The sequence below is a fragment of the Abramis brama genome (genome assembly GCF_963993115.1).
Source record: "Abramis brama genome assembly, chromosome: 8".
Classification (NCBI taxonomy): domain Eukaryota; kingdom Metazoa; phylum Chordata; class Actinopteri; order Cypriniformes; family Leuciscidae; genus Abramis; species Abramis brama.
Genome location: NC_139970.1, coordinates 21,552,761 through 21,578,299, shown reverse-complemented (window position 1 = coordinate 21,578,299; position 25,539 = coordinate 21,552,761). Strand labels below are relative to the sequence as shown.

General features: G+C 36.9%; 1 protein-coding gene across 2 annotated transcripts; it reads left to right on the top strand.

Annotated features, from left to right (window-relative positions):
- Nucleotides 1-24,909, top strand: als2a (alsin Rho guanine nucleotide exchange factor ALS2 a). Of its 2 annotated transcripts, XM_084122661.1 has the most exons (33): nt 1-385; nt 585-733; nt 2,992-4,353; nt 6,261-6,429; nt 6,535-6,631; nt 7,301-7,378; nt 7,494-7,682; nt 8,595-8,766; nt 8,875-9,064; nt 9,155-9,220; nt 9,535-9,697; nt 9,784-9,915; nt 11,682-11,810; nt 11,911-11,934; nt 16,062-16,132; nt 16,338-16,404; nt 16,484-16,683; nt 16,962-17,027; nt 17,571-17,669; nt 17,785-17,952; nt 18,038-18,149; nt 18,261-18,338; nt 18,451-18,578; nt 18,669-18,833; nt 19,099-19,216; nt 20,167-20,324; nt 20,595-20,711; nt 20,877-21,053; nt 23,042-23,087; nt 23,181-23,242; nt 23,338-23,487; nt 23,598-23,694; nt 23,893-24,909. In XM_084122661.1, exons 1-33 carry the CDS (start codon nt 363-365, stop codon nt 23,929-23,931), a joined length of 5,061 nt encoding a protein of 1,686 aa, XP_083978787.1. In that variant the 5' UTR covers nt 1-362; the 3' UTR covers nt 23,932-24,909. The 2 variants fall into 2 exon arrangements, with proteins under 2 accessions (XP_083978787.1, XP_083978786.1); XM_084122660.1 differs by having other exon boundaries at nt 23,042-23,242.
- Nucleotides 24,910-25,539: the final 630 nt, after the last annotated feature.

The following is a 25,539-nucleotide window of genomic DNA, read 5'->3' as shown; positions in this document are numbered from 1 at the left end:
GCTTTCCATAGCTCCCAAAACAAATTTTAGAACTGTCAACTTCAGTCGCGAGCTTTCACTTTACTTTCAGATATCAAAAGCCGACAGCGATTCTCCATTAAACTTCTGCAGAATGTCACACATTTCACGAAAAACACAGTGCAAAGTTTTGTAAATAGACTTATGGAACTTAAGCGAGCGTAACTACTGTTTTCTTTTAAGTTAATGCTCTAGGGCGGTTTCAGTGTGATTTCGAGACAGATCTAGTAAATGCGTGAGTGAGGACGTTTGTTTGAGCAAATTTCGCTTGTGAAGTCCGTTTAATTTGCTCTGAATTTAGTTACTGAGTGGCTGTCACACCGTCTAAAATAATGGATTGAATAATGCTGATGGAGGAACAGCGCAGGTGCGTAGGCTACTCATTTCTGTTATAAAGTGTCACTTTTTGAAGAAAAGTTCTTCTAAAAATTATCTTTTTGTCATTACTTGCTCTCCCTCTTGACGTTACAAACACGTATGCTGTTATTTTTCCACCAAGTTGAACCCAAAATTGATTTTTGAAAGATGTTGACCTCTTTACGAATGCGTTCGTTTGTTCGTTCCAGCTCTGGAGAAGATGAGGGCTCCAGAGAGAAAGGTGTGCTCTACAGATGGCAGGGCTATTTCTGCGGTGTGACCCCAGAGAGACTGCTTCTGTCCAGGCCTGTGCTTCATGCTGCCCTGGGGAATTTACATGGACTTCTGCTGACAGAAGGTCAGATCTCTCTTGAAATGAGAATGAAACGACGAGTTACATACAGTTGTGGTCAGAAGTTTACACGCACTTTGCAGAATCTGCTAAATGTTAACCATTAACAAAAATTGCTTGCTTTATTTAGTACTGCCTTGAATAAGATATTTCACATAGCAGATAGTCCACAAGACCAAAAGAATAACTAAATCTATACAAACGTCCCATTTCAAAGTTATACTTGATTCTTAGTACTATGTCATTGCCTGGATGATCCATGATTGTTTACCAGTTTTCATGATTGTGAGTTGTATATGAGTCCTTTGTTTGTCGTGAGCATTTTAAGTACCATGAAATTAAATTTCAACTTATTTTTTTAATGGAATATTGCAGTATTTATTATAAATGATTTATCCATGGTTGTGCACATACTATTTTTCAATAATTCATGCATCCTTGTAATATTTTATCAAAATAACTTCCTCTCCCTCTTGCATTGACATCTCTTCTCTTCTCTAAAGTGTCGAGACTCACATGAGATCACAGTAATAGCAAACCACAACCATCCCACAATTCCTAAAATCAAGTTCCCTTCTGCCCTACATTTTTATTTCTGGTTTGAGAAGCCAGATCCTGCACATTCTTTGCTTTTTCAGCATGTTCTTCATATTTGAACAAATTTTTTCAGCAGTCGCTATATGATTTTGAGATCAATCTTTTCACATCGAGGACAATCGATTGACTCATACATAACTATTATAAAAGGATCAAACATTCTGACTGGTGCTCTTTTTGAATACAATGATCATAGCAAATTATTTTATTTTCAGAGATGCTTATTTTGTTTTCTGGGAAACATGCAAGTATTTTATTTAGTTTCTGAAGGACAGTGCAAAATGAACTTGTGATCGCAACTATAATCATATTTCATAGGATAAAATTCATCATGTATGTATGTATATATATATATATATATATATATATATATATATATAGTGCAATGCATAAGTGAATACACCCATGCTAAAGTTGACTAAAAAGAGGAATAAAAAATCATATTTTGGAAATTGAACTTAATGCCTTAATTTAAAAAATTAGGAAAAATCCAACCTTTTAGGACACCAATTTTCTTTGTGAATGAATAATGTATCGTAAATAAATAAATGTTCTTCCTTAAAATACATGGTGCATAAGTGAGTACACCCCTATGTTAAATTCCCATAGAGGCAGGCAGATTTTTATTTTTAAGTATTTTTAAAAAAAAAAAATTAGGATACTATGCATCCTGATAAAGTTCCCTTGGCCTTTGGAATTAAAATAGCCCCACATCATCACATAGCCTTCACCATACCTAGAGATTGGCATGATTTTATTTCAGTTAGCCTAAAAGCTAGTTTGATTTGCATTGAGAGATGATCTTATGGAAAGTACCCCATGCCAATCTCTAGGTATGGTGAAGGCTATGTGATTATGTGGGGCTATTTTAATTCCAAAGGCCAAGGGAACTTTATCAGGATGCATAGTATCCTAAAAATAAAATAAAAAAAATACTTAAAAATAAAAATCTGCCTGCCTCTATGGGAATTTAACATAGGGGTGTACTCACTTATGCACCATGTATTTTAAGGAAGAACATTTATTTATTTACGATACATTATTCATTCACAAAGAAAATTGGTGTCCTTAAAGGTTGGATTTTTCCTAATTTTTTAAATTAAGGCATTAAGTTCAATTTCCAAAATATGATTTTTTATTGCTCTTTTTAGTCAACTTTAGCATGGGTGTATTCACTTATGCATTGCACTGTATATATATATATATATATATATACATACATATATATATATACATACATATATATGTATATGCATATATGTGTGTGTGTGTGTGTATATGTATATGTATATATTATATTATATTATATTCATCACTTATTTTATTCTCCTGAGATTCACTTACTGTATACTACAGTACTGGTCGAGTTTTTGATGCCGATAAATCAGTAATATTAAAAAATTTCATGGCTGTTTTCCACCCTCTCTCTGACCCCTTAATTATATAATTGTCTTCTGTGGAAATAATAATTTCAAGCCATTTTTACTGCTTGTAAACAGTACATTTTTTAGCACTTTTAGGAATCTGACATTATGAAAGTTAGAACTGCTATTTCAAAAGAATTCTTAAATGCCAAAAAAATTGTGGATCAATAGAGATAAAGATAAAAAGATTTCTCATGAAATCTTTTGGACACAGTCTAATTGTCAAACGTATTCCTCTCTCAGATGGGCAAGTGTATAGTTTTGGCGAGCAGCCGTGGAAACGAGTCAGTTCTCAGCCCGCCAGCCCTGTTTTAGAGAGCGCACTGAAGGAACAGCATGTGATCTCTGTGTCGGCGGGCAGCTATCACTCTTCTGCTGTAACAATGGATGGCCTCGTCCACATGTGGGGGGAGAACTCCCATGGCCAGTGTGGCATCTCTGGAATGGAGCAGGTACCCAATCCCACTCCCGTCAGTGTGGTGGATGGTGAGACCCATCCTCCACAACTGGTCCAAGTCCTAAACGTGGCCTGCGGAGCGCAGCACACTCTGGCCCTGTCAAGAAATCATGAGGTGTGGGCCTGGGGTAGTGGCTGCCAGCTGGGACTGGTTACCAGCGTATTCCCGGTATGGACACCCCAGAAGGTGGAGCATTTAGTGGGAAGATATGTGATTCAGATTGCTTGTGGTGGGTTCCACAGCCTGGCTCTGGTTCAGTTTCTTCCTTCCCCAGAGGCCAGTCAGCAAACTCGGGATAGATGTGGGCAGTGTAAGCAGAGCCTTTTCACCATGACTGAAAAGGATGACCATGTTATTATTTCCGATGAGCATTACTGTCCACTTGGAGTGGAACTGGCTGATTCTAAACCAGGTCGAAGATCAGGACAAAGTTCTCCAGCTGGGACACCAAAAACCAAAAACTCCTCGCCCGACTCCCAAGTGTCCCCACTGACCTCGAATAACATTTGTGCAGGCCAGGGATCCTCATTCGGATCTCAGCAAAATACCACAAGCCAGGAGACTCAACTAGACCTTGCTGAATCTGAGGCTGGGCCTGTACGTCTGCGACGAACCAAAAGCTCTCCCTACCCTGATGAGCAGGCTCTGAAAGACTACCTCAAAAGGATTTCGGACCAGACCCTCGCTGAGCAGGCCGAGGCCACCTCAGTAGGAGGTTCCCATCCTCCGAGCCGTCAGACATCTCTCACGTGTCCTTTCCGATCAGACCAAAGTGATGAGCTTACACTACGTCCCTCTTCACCGACACTGAGCAGACCTGATAGGATCACAGCTTCTGCCAGACAACGCTGTGCATCAGATACCGTCACAGACCGGAAACACTCTCTCAGTTTATTACCAACATTGGATTCCACTTCTGATGATTCTTCACTACACTCAAGTGTGGATGGAGGCATTTGCATCAGTGACCTTTTAATCAGCAGTGGATGTTTATTTGAGTCCTGTGAGGAGGGCGGAGACACTGCTGGAATGGACTTCTGTCCAGCCAGTTCTCTGCAAAGTAAGAAGAGCATCAGTCTTATGGACATCACATTAGAGGACACTGAAGCACATGATCGCAGAGGGTCTTTACCGAGTTTCTCTCCAGGTAAACCTCATGGCTTTTTATAAAATGTTATATCAGTGGCTATATAATTTTATTTATTCTACAATAAGTATGTTTACATGCACTAATTTCCGTCAATCCAAATGAATGCAGTTCGAATTCAGATTCAGAAAGTTCTGTTTATATAAACTCTAAACATTACATTCACATATAAGTTTACATGTGCATTATATGTATTCCAATATGTCAGAAGAGCTTTTTATGAAATATTTAGTAAATATTCAGTCTCCTAAACTGACTAGTTCGTAAGATGTAATCAAACATACGCATGTTCATAATCATATGTAAACATAATCATGTTTACATCATCATGGCACTGTGCATGTGTATTAGGGGTTTCACAGACTAATTAACTAGTCGACTTTAATGATCTGCCATGACGCTTTAAAGCGTGATGTCAACTAGTCGCTGATCATGGCCTATAGAGGGATAAGAAATCTTTGAAGTCCACTTTTACACTCCGTTTCCAAACAGTTAAAATGACTACTAAATGCATACTCCGAGAGCGCTGCACAAGACATGTTTGATTATACCATCTGGATGCTCAAAATTGATCGGCTCTGACGCACACAGAAACATTCAGTAGCACAGAAATGTATTGTCAAATCTGTTCTGTGATTTATCAATAAAGTAGCTTAGAAACTGAAAAGTTCTAGCATATATTTCTTAGTAACTAAATCCCACAGCTTCACTATTACTAGAGAGACGCTGCCAGGTAGAATTAATTCACACGCAATCACTCTCTCACTAATGCATTCATATAAATGTAATCTTTACTCTGCTATTTTATCTGTATTTGATTTAGAATGATCAGAAATCTGTGAGGAATATAACGACCCAAAGACAAAATAACTGATAAAAATAAGCTGTTATGTAGGATCAATAGCCTTGTGGGCAGCGCTGTGTCATATGCCATAGTTGTGCATAAGGCAACCCACGTTCGAGTCTAAGCTCGAGGTTCAGGCTAGTCGACCCCTAATGTGTATACTGTATTTTGGAATCCAATTATTCAGATTCAAGCATTTACATGCTTACTTTTTTTCTATTGATCAGATTATTTCAGGTCTGCACCACCCCTTCGAATCTGATAAAAATTTCCTTTGGATTGAGGCATTGAGCTCAGTCGGATCGATTGAGGTGTTTATTTGAAGGCTTTTCAGTTTGATTGAGCCTTTAACTAATGTCTCAATAAACTGTTAGTAATTGGATTAATTACTAACTGATTATTTGGTTTCGTGTAAACGTCGCTATAAAGTGCGTTGTCTTAATCAACCAATCAGGGCTTTTTTTCTGATGGCCCAACTGTTGGGCCATTAGTTTAGAATTTCACTTTTCATTCAGAATTTCATCAAGCCAACATTTTTACTAGCTAATCATCACCAAAAAATTAAATAAAAAAATTTGTTTTGCATCACAGAAAATAACTTTTTTAATTTACAAGGCATAAAAATTCATTTAAAATTTTCAGTTGCAATGCAGCACTGGCCTAAAAGGCCTGAAACTCTGTCTCAGCGGGCCAAGCTTATTGTTGAGGCCAGCCAACATAGTAAAGCATGTCCTGTCGAATACTACTTACTTTATGGAAACCCCCTTTTATGGGACCCATTTGCTTGCAAAACAAATGAGTCATGGCTGACTGCACACAGGGTATTTCTAAAATGGCATCAGTTACTGAAAGCTTTTATTTTGCATGATGCTGCATCAATGTTAATCGTAGTACCAAGACCACTGTTGAAACTATTAAAGTTACTTTAAAGGGACAGTTGACCCCAAAATAAACAATCTGTCATATTTACTCACCCTCATGTTGAACTAACCCTTAAAGAACTTCTTGTAGAAATTCTACTTATTTAAGAAACATTTTATTACACTGTCTTGTTGAATTGCAGTGTCGCCTTCTGACAGTCATCGAACCAACAATTTGAGAGCTGTAGTGGGTGCAGTGACAACAACTTCTACTTCAGAATCCAGAAATCTCCTTCCTTCCCTCTACACCGAGGTGTGGAGTTGGGGGAGGGGCCAGGAAGGTCAGCTAGGTCATGGAGACTATTTGCCCAGGTACAGTAGAGCCCTCATAAACACATACGTGTTTTGTTTTTGTTTAACCGTTTAATTCTTTGACCACAGTGCATGACTGGAAACATTTTTGTTTTCTCCTTGCAGGTTACAGCCTCTCTGCATTAAGAGTTTAAGTAAAAAGGAAGTTGTCAAGATCACAGCTGGAGCAAATCACTCCTTGGCACTGACAGCTCAGTGTCAGGTAAGGAGGGACTTCAGAATATTTCTCCATTTGATTCTGCAAAATTCTTTCCAAAGAGTTTTAAGCCTTGAACCGAACCTAATGTTTGATTCATAGCAAAAATGCATATACATGAAAAAAGTTCAAGACTGTATATCTATGAGGATATTATTTTTTACCCCATAAAGCATTGCGAATTTTAATGTATGATTTTCTTATTAGAAATCTTGCTTTATACAAACTTTAAGTAGGTAGCTACTAGCTAACGTTACCTTACCAGCTTTCAGATCGCCAACACAATCCTGCTTGTCATTGCCATTGTTATGATAACAGCGACTTCTGTTATTGGTGGATTTTGCTTCAATTTTGTGGACAGTGTAGTGCATCTAGAATTTGGCTGTTAAATACAATAACGTTGCTTATTCTTAAACACCTTGGTGCTTTTGGAAGTTTAAACCAGTGTTATTTTAGTATTTTATATATATATAAGTAACTGAAATGTACTCATTTCAGTTACTTTTCTAAGGCAACATTTCAAATTTTCAAAGTTCAAGGTTTTCATCTGATGTTTATATTTCATTTCATTTCATTTTTATTTCAATTACTGATATGATTTTTAATAGTTTTAGTTAACAAGAACAACATCTTTTTTTTCTAGATCCCTTTTTCACCTTTTCTCCTCTCTCACAGGTTTATTCCTGGGGAAGTGACAAATTTGGGCAGCTGGGTCATATGAATGCTCCCTGCACAGTTCCTAATCTCACCATGGTATACATCCTTTAATTTTTTCATGATGTCCAGTCACCTTTTCTGCAAGCCTTCCCTTTTAAGGCATTCCTTTCCTTGTATAAAAATGAATGTGCAGTTGTGCATGTGTCGATAGATCTCTGATGGTATCCGTGTGTGGGACGTGGCCGCAGGGCAAACACACACTTTGCTGCTGGCTGATGGAGACTGTTATCAGCCCATTCTCTACTACAGCGGAGAGCAGGTGCTGGAGAACACTGACAGCGCTCATCCCCTCTCCGGGATCTACACCCAGACGCCCACCCTTCTGCCCTTCTGCATGAATGTTTGTATACATTGTTTTAACAGTTAATTATTTTTACAATTAATTATTTTTGCTGCAGATAGGCTGTTAGTAAAATGACAATAAACTCTTAAATTAGTTGATTCCATTCTTCTTCAGTGAAGATTGTTATACATACAGTACATCATTACAATACAAAACATCATACATCAAAACATCGTACATCATTAAAATAATAAGAAAAAAAGATTAATGATAAAAATGCAATAAAAAATAACAAAATGTGCTAAAACAAAGTAGACTTTCCACAAGACACTATGGGCCAGATTTACTAACAGCTTGAACCAGAGCAAACATTCTTTAGGCATTAAAAAACTACTGTCAGGATTTACTAATTAATGTTAATTCAAATTAATGCTGAAAAGGCGAGGACAGTTATTTTTGCGGCTGACATTATTGCTTATGCATTTGTAGGGGTTTCCCTTTCAGACACAAAATTTATGGGAGGAGAGTGTTTAAATGAATCACGCAAGGTGATTTACTAAGGTTTTGACTTTGCCATTATTCAACACCCAAAAAAACACTTCTTAAACCAGACACTAATTTGCGCTGCTTTTGGTAGATTGCAATTCCGTTGGTCATTGTGGAAATGATCTGGCTGCATCTTTGTTCTTTAATTTGTGTGTCATAATCATGCACAAAACTTTCCACTCTCATCTGTGCTTTTTTAGAATTGCGCTCTCATGCTAATTTGCCCTGTTTAGTAAATCTTGCCCTATATATATAAAACATGAATTTAATTGCACTTGAATACATACTTTTGCTAGCAAGCATCAGTGATTGGTTGATATGTATAATATTACTGGAAGGCAGTTGTGTTAGTTTTAATGTTTGTGATTAATTGTTTAATGTAAAGCATCAGTTTATTCTAATTTTGCTGAATCCTTTGTGAAGATTGGTTATGTGAGCAGAGTGTTTGGGGGAGGACTGAATTGTTTGGCCTTGGCCGATCAGAACGCAATGGGTTTCATAGCGACAGTCCACGAGCTTGCTTCGGCAGAGAGGAAGTTCTACTGCATCCTCAGCAAGGTGAAGAGCCAAATCCTGAGCCCCCTGCTAGCTCGTGGTATGTAACGGATTCTTTTTTACTCATTGCACTTTTCGTTTCGATCTTGTGGATTGTTATTGGGTTTTATAATTGGATATCGATTGTATCTGCTCTCTTGTAATGTAGCGAGTTTGGCCTTGTCTCTGGGTCAGTCCTCCATGTTGCTGTTTCAAGAGATGGCTAGTAGTTTCAGCAAGCTTTGCCATCTGACAGGACAGCACTCAGTATCCCTCACCAACTTCCTGCAGCGAGGCAAAGCGATCAAAACACTGGTCTTGATCAAGGACACAGCCATTTTCATTGACATCTATAAAGAGCAAGTATACTATTCATACTCAAAAAGAGAACAGCATCTTTTATATTTTAAAATCTCTATAATAACACCAAAGATGATTTTTATCCTCAGGTACAGCGATCCAGTGGGAAACTTTCTTGTTATGGGAGGATTCCAGTCATTGCTGAAACCCTCACAGTGCGTTGTCATATCTGAGCCAGCGTACTCATTAACACAGGGTTTCTCAAACTCGGTCCTGGAGGGCCACTGTCCTGCACAGTTTAGCTCCAACCCTGATCAAACACACCTAGCTGTGAGTTTCCAGTGATCCTGAAGACATTGATTAGCTTGCTCAGGTGTGTTTGATCAGTGTTGGAGCTAAACTCTGCAGGACAGCGGCCATCCAGGACCGAGTTTGAGGAACCCTGCCTGCATTAACATATCATGATAATATATACGCTATCATTAATTGTCTGAGGTACTCTTTGTTCATGCATGATCTGTTTCTTCAGAGAACTATTTGGGAAGAAACTGGAGTTGATACAGTCTCTGCTAGAGTCCAAGGAGAAGAACCCATCACCCTGTGATCTGTTGGTCAACTTGTTTTGCATGCCCTTACAGCACCTGCATGGGTATAACAGATTACTTCTGAAACTAGCCAACTGCTTTGAAGTGGTAAGAAAATAATCCATTTCTCATTATGCTCTTAAATGGAATGAAAGTGGCATGAAAATACATGACATTAATCTTTTATTGTTTAGAACACTGAGGAATACCAGTGGATTCAAAATGGCTGCTCCAAATATGAAGCTTTAGCTCGCTTTGTCAGCAAGCAGAGAAAAGATGCTGAGGCCACTTTCAATTTCTGGAAGAACTTCAAAGGAAAGAATTCGGTATGGTACAGAATATGATTTGCATTTATTTGATAATTTATTCATGATGCATTTATTTGATCAGAAATATAATTAAACGGTGATATTGTGGAATATTATTAGAATTTCAAATTACTGTCTTCTTTTTTAAAATATATTTTTGATATTTTTATTAAAATGTATTCCTGTGATGGCAAAGTTGAATTTTCAGCATCATTACTCCGGTCTTCTTCAGTGTCACATGATCTTTCAGAAATCATACTAAATATGCTAATTTTCTCCTCAAGAAACATTTCTTATTATTATTATCAGTTTTGAAAACAGTTTTGCTGCTTTGTATTTTTGTGGAAATTGTGATGCCTTATTTTTTCAGGATTCTTTGATAAATAGACAACATTTATTTTATTTTAATCTTTTGTAACATTATCGATGAATTTAATGCATCCTTGCTGAACTCAAACTTTTCAACTAGGAATACACAGAATGTTCGGCAGCCGAAATAACCGAATAAGTGAAAATACCGAATACATTTTGGCAAACAACAATTTTATGTTTTTGACGCAATCAAATAGTAACCAGTGTAGAGTGAGAGGTGCGCACGCTTTATAAATGCAGCTAACATCTCGGCAGTGTGGAAGCATTGTCCGAGAAAGACTCAAAAATGGCCATTTGCAGACACTGTTTTTCTGAATTGTCTAGAAGGGGTGCATCTGCTAAAACTAATAGGCTAATAGGCAGCTAATAGGCTATTCAAGAAGGGAGGCTCAAATAAATAAATAAAAAATATATATATATTTTTTTTAAGTTATGTTGTGCTTTGTTGGTATGTCTGCTGGAATGTTCAGCATTAAATAAATATTTTTAAATTGTAGTTTTGTAATCTAGTTTTTCTTTGGAAAAGCAAGACAAAATAGTAAAATGCATTTTATTAAATGTATGCAGTGGTGAAGAATTGGCAAAATAAATGGAAACATGCTTAATAAAATTCCTGCTGCACATCTAACCCTTTAGCTAGATTCCCAATGTAGCACTGCCTCGCTTGTTAATTTATTACAAACCTTTCGATCTTACACTGCAGTCCAGTTGGAAAATTAGCTTATTTGCCTGGCAGCTATTTTAAATGTTTCAGTTAAACTATAAAATAATTAACATGTGAATGAAACACACAAAGCATGAAGTTCTAACAGCTGATGCATCAAGCATTCACATACTATATATAACAAAATTCTTGCTTTGAGAAATGAGGGTGTGAGAAATGACACCTCATTAGCACGAGTGTGTGTCAAGAGTACTTGCATTGTGCATTTGAGCTGCAACAATCTACTAAGATCCAAACAAATAGCAAATAAGATGAACTTTTCATCCTTACCATACCAAATGTGTTGTCATTACTAAGCAACAGTATTTCTTGTCAAAGATCAATCTGAGAATGGTTTTCAATTAAGAAGAAGAAATGTTAGCCTGCTATAGTGTCTAGCACATAATGCAAAATAATCCAGCACGTTGTTGGCTGGTGTTAATTTCACACCCTGGCAGGCAGTACTTGTAAATGTATATTACTTCCCCTGTATAATGTGGTTTAGTTAACCTACTTACTATTTCCTTTAATTGAAATTGAATTGCTCAGCAAGCTGCAGGGCTAAATGCCAGCAGATATGACCACATAAATTTCAGATACGTTTCTGGTTAGTTTATGTGCAAACCTGTTGGTGGCTGGCCAGAAGGATGTGCACATGTGATGTGTCTCCATGTGTGCAGTTCTCTTTACCTGATCTTTTCTTTCTCAGGAATCTCTGCGTAAGCCGTCTCGCCGTCTGGTTTGTGAGAGCAGTAATAAAGCTCTGACGTTACAAAACGCTGGAAGATTCTCTGCCAGCTGGTTCATCCTCTTCAGTGATGTCCTGGTTCATGCACAGGTTAATACATTTTTAACACAAATTTTACCACTCTGTAATTGTCATTACACTCATTTTTTCATGTCATTCATGTTCTTTTTTATTTTCTTCATTCATTTAGGGCACTATACCTTCAAAGAAGCTTGTGAGTATTGTGTGTTTAAGTTCCTGCCTGCACAGAATCAGTGTATTCTTTAGGGCTTGACTTGAGACATTGAATGCATTTTTGCTCTTTTAAAGCCTGATATGATAAATTGTTGGATATTTTAAAATATGCTAATATAAGTGTCCCAAGCTAGTTATCTGCTGGCATCTTTTGCAGTTTTTACTTTTAACTCAGGGTTCCTACGGGGTTTGGAAAAGTATGGAATTTGATTTGAGTAATTTCCAGGTCTGGAAAAGTATGGAAAAAATAAATCAGACTATCAGTTTCCAGACTATTGTCCCTATTTCGTTTTCTAAATATAAAATTAAGAATTTCTAAATTTATATAATTATATATAATATATACAATCGTTTTTTTAATGGCGTTTGGATCAGTCTGCCAGCGCTGCCAAAAGATCGTTTTTACACTTGATCTGCTGGAGTCTAGGTCTGCAGTGATTTGTTGTTACGTTGTTAGGCGGCAGTTGCCATCACAGCGCCCCTACCTCAAACTGCTTGACTTAAAAACACCTGGAACGTTGTCCTTGATTTTTACATTTGAGTGTGGACTTCACGGCAAACAAAATGTGAAAATGCAAGTTTTCCAAGGGCTGGCTTGCCAATCCTAAATATAAAGCCTGGTTAGCCAAAGATTTTAAATTTACAAAGAAAGCTATTTGCAAACTTTGTGTCAAATCATTTCGGCTCACAACGTTTTTGGCCCAGACTAAGGTGGGACCAAGTCCGACCACATCAAGTCACAAAGCCCATAATGTACCGATTGATCAAAGGTGAGGATTTGAACTAGTCAGTCTAACGTTATCCTTTAATTAACTTAAAGGGATAGTTCACCCAAAAATGAAAATTCTGTCATCATTTACTCACCCTCAAGTTGTTCCAAACCTGTCTGAGTTTCTTTGTTCTGCTGAACACAAAGGAAGATATTTGGAAGAATGACAGAATCAAACAGATCTCGGTCCCCATTGACTACCATAGAAGGAAAAAATATATACTATGGAAGTCAATGGGGACCGAGATCTGTTTGGTTACAAACATTCTTCCAAATATCTTCCTTTGTGTTCAGCAGAACAAAGAAACTCATACAGGTTTGGAACAACTTGAGGGTGAGTAAATGATGACAGAATTTTCATTTTTGGGTGAACTATCCCTTTAATACTTAACGTTAGCAGGAAGTCTAGAAAGCTGACGATCTAAAGCTATTGTCAGCTTATCAATGCAGAAACGTTACCACACCAAGATAATTATGTGAATATAGTGTTGGTGAGAAGATAAAGGCCATTTCTAGTAGGAATATGGAGTTTTTGGAGCTACAGCAGTAGTCACATCTGGGTAATTTATCACTCTATCAGGTGCGTTCAACAGAGTGCAATTGCGTTTTCGCGTGACGCGGCGTGAGTGTTGTTTCTCTTTAACGTTACTGTTATATTTGATATTTTCTAGTGTATCAGTGTTATAAATTAAAGTTGTGTATTTCCATTTCGCAAAACTTCGATATTTACTAGAGTATCCAATCTGGGCCATTGAATGAGCACGCGCATCCGCGTCACACAATCAAATAAGCAAAATATCGAGGGAGCACACAGTCATTAAGATTAGATTGTGTTTTGTTGTTAAGTGATCTATTATGACGACTAATATGCGTGTAACGTTATTCCTATTACACAAGTTTGTCTTTTTCCAAAAACAGTTTTATTTGGACCTTCGTTAAATGAACGAGTGCGCGCATCCGCGTCACTCAAACCAGCAACAGATAAGGGAGTGCATGACATGATCAATTGACTTTAGCTCTATTTTCTAATTTTCTGGTTAATTGTACATGAACATCCCTTCTGTTTCTGTAGGGGTTTACAGTTATTTAAATTTACAAAATTACAAATATGAATAACATTGCACTGTTTTAGTATTGGAGTTTTAATAAAATGCTGTGCTTTGAACTTGACTGGGTTTGGTGTTAAATTGACTTGTACGAGCAACAGTAGCTACAATTTTCAAATTTACAAATTTAACATGATAGCCTACATAGAGGTTTTGACTCAGAGTGTAACATACTTGTCGGCGCCGATAGCATTGTGGGTAAGTGCGTCGGCATGTAGCGCTGTTGTGCTTCGGGAGACCCAAGTTCGAGTCCTGGCTCATGGACTTTTCCCGATCCCGGCCCCCTCTCTCTCCCACCTTACTTCCTGTCTAGCTACTTTCCTATCCTAATAAAAGGCAAAAACGCCAATACTAAATCTTTAGAATGTAACATCCTTGTCAGCAGTTGAATTTTAAAACAATTTATCAGAACAAGTTAAATATAGTCGGAAAAATCTGTAGGGAAGTCTGGAAATTTGAGTCTGGAAAAGTATGGAATTTTGAAATGAAAATTGTGTAGGAACCCTGTTAACTGAAGTGCATTATTCTGCCGAAAAGAAAACAAGTAATAAAAACTCGTTGAGTGTTTTAGCGCAATTTTCTGACCTCATGGGATCACAACACTAAGAGATAGTAAATCTTTTCCTGGATTTTTTTTGTGCGTTCCCGAGATTAGACCTTCCTTAACATAATGCCGAAAACCCGAAGTACAGTTATGCTATGATGAAATCTGATGTACAGAAAGACTAGGCAACAGAGATGATAGTGTGAATGTGACACCTTGCTCTGACTTGGAATCTTTTTAAAATTTTAAAACTTTAAACTTTAAAACAAGGCCAAAAATGGAATTAAAAAAATTCAGAACCTGTAAGACATCATTTTTTTTTAAATGTGTCTTTGTTACAGTGTTATTATACATTAAGTACTAAGTAATATTAATCCGAGTAAGGATTAGTAAGTTAATAATTTGCATAATTTATAGTTGTTACTCTTCAGTATATTTGCAGAGCAACTAAAGCTAAATTAACAATGAAGCTACATTTATTTAAACTATAAAAATAAATCAATTATTGGCCCTGTCCCAAATGGCACACTTCATAATTATGCACTTTTTGTGGACTTACAATGGCTGCCGTGTGCGCGTGTCCATGAGACCGTAGGGAGTCCCATTTGTCATTTTAGGTTTCAGAAGGGTGCTCGCGAGCTCCCCCTTTGTGGTCGATATGTGGCCTTGATGCACACTTTTGCCAAGCCTGCACTGATTCACAGTCAAAGCGGCATTACGTCACAAAAGTTTTCATTGTATGTCTGTATTTGTGTGTGTGTGTGTACTTGTACAACTATCTTTGTGAGGACCAGTTTGAGTTTTAGACTATTGGAGTAAGGACAAAGAGAGTAAAGTGAGGACATTTTGGCCAGTCCTCACTTTCTGAGACCCCTTTAAAGGCCTGTTTGAGGGTCAAGACTTGGTTTTAGGGATAAGGTTATAATTAGGTTTAGGGTAAGGGTTCGGGTTAGGCACTTAGTTGTGATGGGTAAGGTTAGGGTAAAGATTGCATTGTGTCAATGAATGTCCTCATAAAGATAGATGTACAAGTGTGTGTGTGTTTATTTTCAAATATGCTGGCATATTGCTTAATTTGCTTTATATTGCCTTGTGGTTTTTGAAACTGAACTGTGTATGCAGTGACATTTTGCTTGGTTGATCCTATGCCAGCGTCTTGAAAACATCCAACATTTAAATGTTTCAATTCCTTCTTTTGTCTGAGGTAGAGTTGTGTGACTGATGTATTTATTAAATTAGACAAAGACCCACATACTATCATGTCATAGCACATCATAACATTTCACATCATATTATATTGCGTCATTGCATACTTTTTATTTCCACAAAATGATTTTTTTTTTTTTTTTACTTTACTTTGTTGATTAATGCTTTATTTGTTGTGAAATGTTTGGGTATTGGGTGTGGTTTCCCTTGTGCACTAGAGCATGTCATTATTCTGAATTATGTAGGTACATGGGTGTGTGTTTGTGTGAATGGCTGGGTAAAGTTTCTTTTTGAGAAAGTCTTCAATATGGCTAATGTATTTCTTCTTTCAGGCAAACCTGTTATATTTACAAATTGTTCTTTCCTGACTCTGCACCAGCAGCAGCAGCAGCAGCACAGCATGCAAAGGCTTTAGTTTTTATCCCTGTAGATAAGGGAGTGGTTTGCTTGTGTAACTGAATAAACTCTCTTTTTTCCTACAGTTCTCATCTCACTACATCTACCCACTTGCTACACTGTGGGTGGAGCCCATCTCAGATGAAAGTCTGGGCATGTAAGTTACTCATCTGAGCATCTTTTATCTATAATTTGAACAGTTGTAGTTCATTTTAGTGTAGTTTAATTTAGCACATGACATTTCATTAAATATTAAGCCGTTGGGAATGCTCTCACACATACTAAATGGGAGTTTCAAGGACACTGTTGTGCCTATACAAAAACATTTCTGCCCCAGTTTAACCTATAACTGTTATTGCTAGACTTGCCCTTAAGCTGACCACACCTGAAGAAAGCTTTGTTGTTCTGGCATCTTCCCCTCTGGAAAAGGTAATGCACTGATGCAGTCAGAGTTTGATTGAGAAGTTTCTCTGCTTTGCGTTAATTCTGCCGCCTTCCTATCTGTTAGGGAAAGTGGCTGAGAGCCATTAATCAGACCATTGAGGACGTGCTTGCTACAGGCCTGAATAGGAGGACACGTGTGTCTAGAAGCAGCCAGAATGGAGATCCTCCTGTGTCACGTACTTCCACCTACACTTTCAGCAAAGAGGGCCGACTCAAGGATGCTTCGTACGAGGGCCGCTGGCTAACAGGCAAACCTCATGGCAAGTGAGTGCATTCCAATGCTGACTGTTTGTATTCGCACTCTCTACAATAATCCAATAATTTCTCTCAACCACTTAAGCAGAGCTGTCATGCATTTGCTTTTTTGAGTGAACAGCAATGGCAGTCCTGGCTAAGGTGTTTTTTTTAATCCACTGTGGATTCACTGTGATCATGTTGTAGCTCAAATGAAAGTGGCTCTTGAGTCACTTGGCTCTTGAGTCTTCGGAGTCTGCGGTTCATGTGTGATACATGTGCTTTCTGTTCTTCTTTTCCTTAAATAGAGGGATTCTGAAGTGGCCAGATGGGACAGTTTACTGTGGCACATTCAAGAACGGGTTGGAGGATGGGTCAGTACACACACTGTTAAAGATGAACATACCTGTGCTTGCAGATTCTTTGGAATGTACAATACCATTCAAAAGATGGGGTCTGTAAGATATTTTTTTTGGAAAGAAATTAGTGCTTTTATTCAGCAAGGACACATTAAATTGATCAAAAGTAACTGTAAAGACATTAATAATGTTACAAAAAACACGTTTGTAAATAAAGGCTGTTCTTTTGAATATTCTATTCGTCAAAGAATCCTGAAAAAGTGTATCACGGTTTATACAAAAATATTAAGCAGCACAAGTGATTTAAACATTGATAATGATAAGAAATGTTTCTTGAGCAATGATTTCTGAAGGATTATGTGACACTGAAGACTGGAGTAATGGCTGCTGAAAACATTTATTTTAAATTGTAATAATATTTTTAGTGTTACTGTTGTTCTACTGTATTTTGATCAAATTAATGCAGTATAAAAGAATTCTTCCAAAAACATTTAAAAATCTTACCAACCCCAAACTTTTGAACAGTAAAGTATAAGCCTTTTATACTTTTCTGTGTAGATTTGGAGATTATATGATGCCCAACACAACCCTCAACAAGTTTGAGCGTTACCAAGGTCACTGGAAGGAAGGGAAAATGCATGGCTTTGGCACATACTGGTAATAATTATATAAATGTGTGTATGTTAAATCATATCTTTGGGGCATTATCAGTTTATCAGGGACCCCGAACATCTTGAACCTTGCCCATGTTCTGACTGCTCTGTCTTTGCAGGCATGCTTCAGGTGAGGTATACGAGGGCTCATTCAGGGAGAACATGCGTCATGGTCACGGCATGTTACGGAGTGGGAAGTTGGCCTCTCCTTCCTCCAGTAGTGTGTTTGTGGGTCAGTGGGTTCAAGGGAAGAGAACAGGCTACGGTGTGTGTGATGACTTCAGCAGGTATGCGCATTGTATTTACCAAATTTGAGATTTTAAACATCCTCCTGCCATAAACAATTCATCAACTTCTTTCTATATCTCTCAGAGGAGAGAAATACATGGGAATATGGCTTGATGACCAGCGACATGGAGACGGGGTCGTTATCACTCAGTTTGGATTGTATTATGAAGGAAATCACTCTAATAACAAGATGATGGTCAGTTGAGCTGGGGACACTATAATATTACATAAATGCCTGCATTTGCTGATATTGAATATGTACTTATTATTATTTTATATTATTTAAGTATCTTTTTTTCTGATACAGGGCAATGGGACTCTTCTCTGTGATGATGACACAGTCTTTGAGGGCGAGTTTTCAGAAGACTGGACTCTGTGTGGAAAGGTGACCTTGAAACAATGTGACAGTTTCCTGTGACAGCAAATCTGTTGAAACCATGTTTGTGATTTTTGCATTTGTGGTTGTCTGAATCTCCTGTGATTTTCTGGATGTGAAGGGCGTCCTATTCATGCCTAATGGTGACTCATTGGATGGGGTCTTTGATGGTCACTGGGGAGCCGGTCTGAGAGTGGCTGGAACTTTCACAAAACCCTTTGAATCTTTGAGGAGAGAAAGCAAGATGCCGTAAGTTTGTCATGAATAATGCTTTGGCCTACTGTATATTTATTTGTACTGTATTTTTACATCTGTGTGTGTGTGTGTGTGTGTGTGTAGTGTGGCTGGTCAACACGCAGTGCCTGCAGAAGAAAAGTGGAAAGCCGTGTTTGAGGAGTGCTGGGGTCGACTAGGCTGTGAAACTCCTGGTCAGGGAGTGTATAAGAAAGCCTGGGAGAACATCGCCATCTCCCTCACTGCCAAACGCAGACAACAGAGAGATTCGTATGTACACACACATGATAAACGAGTAAAGGTGCACACAACACACAAAAATGCTTTGTACCTTACAACAAATAATGAAGGATAAGATGTCACCTTCTTTAAAAAAAAATATATATACCAAATAACAAATACTGATTCAATAGTTCACCAAACTCGAACTTTGGTACGCAAAAGACAACTTCTTTGTTCATATGCACATGAATGTAAGTGTATGGAGCATCTTAATGTGTGACGAAATCACCAGTGACGTATGCATGTCTTTTAGTCCAGAGGAGCTGAGCCGATCTCAGACTAAGATGCTGGAGAGTCTTGAGGTGATTCCTCAACATGTGGGCCCTGTTACTGCAGACTCCTACAACATCATCCGTCGGTATCTCTTGAAGGTGAGACTTCCAAAAGCTTAGTAACATCAAGTCTGCAGAACTGTACAGATGCCTCACAAAAGCATTTGGACACTCATTGGACTATTGGACATGTCATTGTAATAAATACAAAATATCAAACCAAGTGGAAACGGATGATGCTAGAGGTTTTTTTGTTTGTTTGTTTCAAAACTAATATACTTTTCTATATATTCTTTGAACTAACTGGTGTCAAGGTTATTTTTAGTGGAGAACTGAGTTCATACAGGTGTCCATAAAGAGCAACTACAGGTAGACATGTTCCACTAACATTTAACAGCTATAAAGTGTCCAAATACTTTTTGAGGTTTTGAAATGTGTGCTTGTGATATTTGTCTTTAAAAATAAATGCAATTTATTTAAATATTTTGTTATAAAATGCACTTACACTACTGTTTTTTTTTAAAATGTTTTTTTACTATTTTTTTATGTTTTTGAAAGAAGTCTCATATCGTTAGCCTCATAGCATAATTGCCTAAGTCATTTTTTGTTTGTTCTTGTTTTCCAAAGAAATTGAAATATGACTTAGGCAATTATGCTATGAGGCTAACGATATGCTTACCAAGTGAAAACAGAAATATTGTGAAATATTATTACAATTTTAAATGTAATTTATTCCTGTGATGGCAAAGCTGTATTTTCAGCAGTCTACAATGTCACATTATCCTTCAGAAATCATTCTAATATGCTGATTTGGTGCTCAAGAAATTATTATTTTCAATATTGTCAATTATCAAAATTGCACTTATTTGAAATGGAAATCTTTTGTAACATTATAAATGTCTTTACTGTCACTTTTGATTAATTGAATGCATCCTTGCTGAATAAAAGTATTAATTTCTTTAAAAAACCTACTCTTTTGAACAGTACTGTACATTTATACATTTTTAAATGTCTGAATACCTTTTTTGGGGTGTAATAACTCCCTTTAGGCCTGTGATACCCCCCTGCACCCGCTGGGCTGGCTGCTGGAGACCCTCGTCACTGTGTACAGGATGACCTACGTTGGCGTGGGCTCCAACAGACGCCTCCTACAGCAGGCAGTGGAGGAGATCCAGTCATACCTAACACGTATATTCCAAATAGTCAGGTAAGTTCAGGCTTTTCTGTAATTGCGTCACGATGACCTCCCACATACCTCAGTTCTTTAAAAGCCGGTGAAGTGTTTTGCAAAGTTAATTTTCCTTATAGGGAAGGCTTTGTTCTTCTTTCATTATTATTCCTGTATGACTTAATGAACTTTGCTAAATGTAATAATGGGGCATACCACTGATTTCATTACAATTCTCATAGACCACTGCATTCATTGATTTTCCTGACAAAGCTGATGTTTTTCAAGTGTTATAAATATTTGCTATAGGTTTCTGTTTCCTGGTCTTCCTGCGGACGGAGGTTTTATTCTGGATTCCTCCAGTTTCTCAGATGAGGGCACAGACTCTTTTAACAGCAGTACACACTCAGAAACTCCACAGCAGGGGTAAATCACTACTAGATTTACTCAGAAACTGTTAAACATGAAAATAGTGGATTTGTCCCAAACCTAGTGGAGTACCTAACATCTGTTTGTGTGTGTAGATACTTAGATATAGATGTATACTGTCATAACAATTAAACAAGCTTGTGTGTGTTGTGTGTTCTGCAGTTGGTTAGTGAGCAGCTCAAGTCTTCTCCTGCCGGTGTTGCTGCCGAGGCTTTACCCTCCTCTCTTCACTCTCTACACACTAGAGAAAGAGAGAGAGGAGGAAGTGTACTGGAACTGTGTGCTAAGACTCAACAAACAGCCTGATCTCGCCCTCCTAGCCTTCCTTGGGGTACAACAGTAAGTGACAAAAGGAACAGTACAAGATAAAATACTACTCCATTACAGTGTGTATGATGCAATTATAGTGGCCCTAAAAACTATTGGATGCTTAAAGGCCAATTCACACTACGCCAACAGACAGTTGGTTGACAGTTTTGTAGTTTTGAATTGATAAATCAATTGATATATTCTTTAAAATTAAGACACAATATATTTGGACACGTGTCCTTGGTAATTCATTCAAAGACATTGCAAAAATGCATCAGTAGAGGTCAATTCGGTTACACTCTCTATGAATCCTATATTTATAATGCATGCATAATGCCTTATAAATAAATCTTTTATGTTGTATCATCTCATAATCATTTACAAGTGCTCCTTGTCTGCTTTAAGTAAAATAAAAAAGACTAGGTATCCTCTTAAACAGCCATAAGATATTATGAAGTGATTTTAAACTTAAGGTAAAACTAAAACATTAAACTTAAGAGAAAATTATCATGACAATGTCAATACAAATGGAATTTATAATCCTCTTATGGTAATTATAATACTCTTAAAAGGTATAACCATGAATAGTGGTTACGTATTATAATTAGGCTTTGAAATTAACACCCGTCAATTGCGGGTGAAAATCCACAGTGGCGGGTAACGCACATCAACACACTAGCCAATTTGGCAGGTTATGATTCATAAATTATGTTATTAATATCACTTTGCATGGCATCACTATCAGAGCCCTTCCCCTAAAATGAGCCTCATACATTAGTAAAGATGGTCGTACACTGAGAGAAACGCCGTGCAGTGCCACGTCTTTAAAATTCAAACAATTTTGTAAGCACACCGACAGTGCCCATCCACAACTGTTCAAAATCATGCCGCAGCATCACTCACATAGTTTTCCATTAAAATACAACGATTTAGGACATATATTTCAGTTTAATTAAATCAATCAGCATTTATTGTCATGGGGCATGGAATATACGTAGCTTCATTTTGGTGGACAAGATAAAATACAATAGAGAAAATACAATCATTTGTTCAGCTTAGTCTAAATAACAAACAAAAGGAAAAGCTGCTGCAAGAAAATGGTAGAACCCCCATAGCAGATCTCTACAGGTGGTGTTGGGGAGGAGGAGGAATAACAGAAGCTTTCGTAACTGCGCCATGCACCGATCGTAGGCTAAGGTACGATATATATATGGTTTCTAGGATTTGGAAGTAATTTGATTGACTGGTGCGTTGGAAGAACCAATCAGCGTTCATTTAGTTTCATGCCTGTACTATGTATGTGGGTACTGACTTCACCTTAGGAGATTGTGTATTGTGCATTTTTCAGTAACTGGTTTGTTTTTGTGGCTTGAATATATATGCTTCATATCACACTTTCTCTTTCCGTTTCTGCTGTTTTTTTTCAAATACCTTCATTCTTTTGCTATAAACTCATGGCAATTATAAGAGAAGTCACAGAGAATTTTATATATATATATCAGAAAACAGTGATTTACTGTCGTAAAGCTAAAAGTGTTTAAGAATCAGATTTAATATATTTAAATCGAAGCTGTGACTTTGATAATCTGATTTTGTTTAGTCGAACTTCTGAATGGCTGGTAACTTAAAAATGTAGAACTCAAATTGGCTTGTGATTGTGAAATGAAAAATGTAATTTCAAATCCTGAACATAATGTATTATAACTGTCATTACGATTGTTCATGAGATGATACAACATATTATAATATGCTTGCATATAATGCATTAAGAATATACCCTTATAATGCATTATAAATATAGAAAAGTGTTATCATTAAGTCTACGAAAATGTAATATTTGATATACATTATTTAATATTTTGTTCCTTATGCAATGAAATGTTTATATTGTATGCATGGTTTAAGAGTCCAAATACTTTCCGTTGTCTCTGTATACATTACAATGACTAATCAAAGCCTCAGTCCAGGAAGGACGGTGGCTTTTACATTTTTAAGATGAATGTCTCTTTGTTTTCCAGAAAGTTCTGGCCAGTTTCTATCTCTGTATTGGGAGAGATAAAGCAGGTGAACCTTTCTGTCATTTCTAAGAAAATAATCAGTGATGAAACTCATGGTAAAATAAATAACTTAAATGGTTCAATTGGATTTATTGGACAGGTCTTGCCTAGTACTAAAGACGCCTGCTTTGCCACTGCTGTTGAAACCCTGCAACAGATCAGGTAAAGACTGTCTGTGTGTAACATGGATAGAAAAACAGCAACGACAACACTTTAGTAGCTTTCTTATATTTTCATTGTTGTCTTTGCTTCTACAGCACAGCATTCACTCCCTCAGACAAGTTGCAGGTGATACAGCTGACCTTTGAGGAGGTCACCCAGGACGTGCAGGCTCTGCTTGGGCTGGAGTTTCTATGGTCCATGGATGACCTCTTTCCAATCTTCCTCTATGTGGTGCTCCGCACACGGTACTTTTCCAAACCTTTCACTGCATATAGACCTCACGGCAATGAAGTTATCAGTTGAAACATTCAGTTTGTCTGCCCACGTAAAGAACCTTTTGCTTGTGAACGTGTAGGATCAGAAACCTGGGCTCTGAAGTCAGTCTGATAGAGGACCTTACAGACTCCAGTCTACAGCTGGGACAGCTTGGGTTCATGTTGACAACTCTCAAAGTGAGAATGAAATTACATTTTCTTTTTTTCCACACATATTCAGGGACAAGAAACATTACACCGGTTTTATGAACCAATTGTTTTATTTGAAAAGCTGAATTTTAAGGATAATCTTATTCCACACAGTCACTAGTCCCCTTTCATTCTTTTCCATCTTTTACTTAAATCTCTTTCTCTCTGTTTATCTCTGCTTTTTAGGCCTGCTACAACCAGATTCAGCTTGAGAAGACTACATAGGGATGGGTTGGTTTGTGAGCAGCACGGCCGCAGCTTTCCTAACTTGCGCACATTCTTATGGAGTAGGTGCCGTTTAAATAGACACGGATTACAGGTCAAAGTCAAGATGTGCTCATTTATTTCAGGCCTCAAGAAGAGGCTCACATTCAACTCAAGCATTCCCTTAAGCACTGTGCTACAGAAATGACTTCGATTTTTATGTTTTGTATACTCTCACATTGACCATTTGACGGACAGTAAAGTTAAACCTTGAAGAAACATCCATATTAACTGGGCAGAAAAGAGACGTCATTTGTTTTATACAAAATTGTTATACAACTACAATTATTCAAGCACTCACCGTGTATCAATATTTTATACCAGTTTTGGTAATAACTGACACTCATTACTATATATATTATTTGGTATCAGACTGTTACTGACTTGTGTACTGATACTCCAGCTAATGATAATGCTCTAATTTTAATATAATCAGAAGAAACTATATAATTGTATCAGAGCAGTACCTATGTACTAAGGTACCTAGGGGTTTTGACGGGAGCAACTTGAACAACATTTACACTATATAGAACTATTAAAACTTAAAACACCCTTATTTATATAAGGAACATACAGTACAGGTCAAAAGTTTGGAAACATTACGGTTTTTTATATTTTTGAAAGAAGTCTCTAATGCTTATCAAGGCTGCGTTTATTTGATCAAAAATACAGAAAAAAACAGTAATATTGTGAAATATTATTACAACTTAAAATAATAGTTTTCTATTTGAATATACTTTAAATTATCATTTATTTCTGTAATGCAAAGCTGAATTTTCAGCATCATTACTCCAGTCTTCAGTGTCACATGTGACATCCAGTCTATCACATGATCCTTTAGAAATCATTCTAATATTCTGATTTATTATGAGTGTTGGAAACAGTTCTGCTACCTAATATATTTGATGAATAAAAGGTTAAAAAGAACTGCATTTATTCAAAATAAAAAAATATTTTCTAATAATATAAATCTTCTTTACTATCACTTTTTATCAATTTAACACATCCTTGCTGAATAAAAGTATTATAATAAATTGAAAACCAATTATTTTAAATTGTAATAATATATCAGTTAATGTTTTTGACAGAAGTCCCTTCTGCTCACAAATGTTGCATTTATTTGATCAAAAATACAGTAAAAACAGTAATTTTGTCAAATATTATTACTAAAATAACTGTTTTCTATTTGAATATGTTTTAAAATATAATTTATTCCTGTGATGTAAAGCTGTATTTTCAGCATCATTACTCCAGTCTTCAGTGTCACATGATCCTTCAGAAATCAGTCTAATATGCTGGTTTGCTGCTTAAGAAACATTTCTTATTATTATTAATGTTGAAAACAGATCTGCTGCTTTTTTGTGATTCATTTTTTTCAGGATTCTTTGATTAATAGAAAGTGTAAAGAAAACAGCATTTATTTGAAATCAAATCTTTTGCATCATGATAGATGTATTTACTGTTACTTTGGATCGTTTTAATGCATCCTTGCTGGATAAAACAATTAATTTATTTTTAAAAAATCGTACAAATTTTTTTAAAGGTAGTGTATATAAATGATCCATCCAA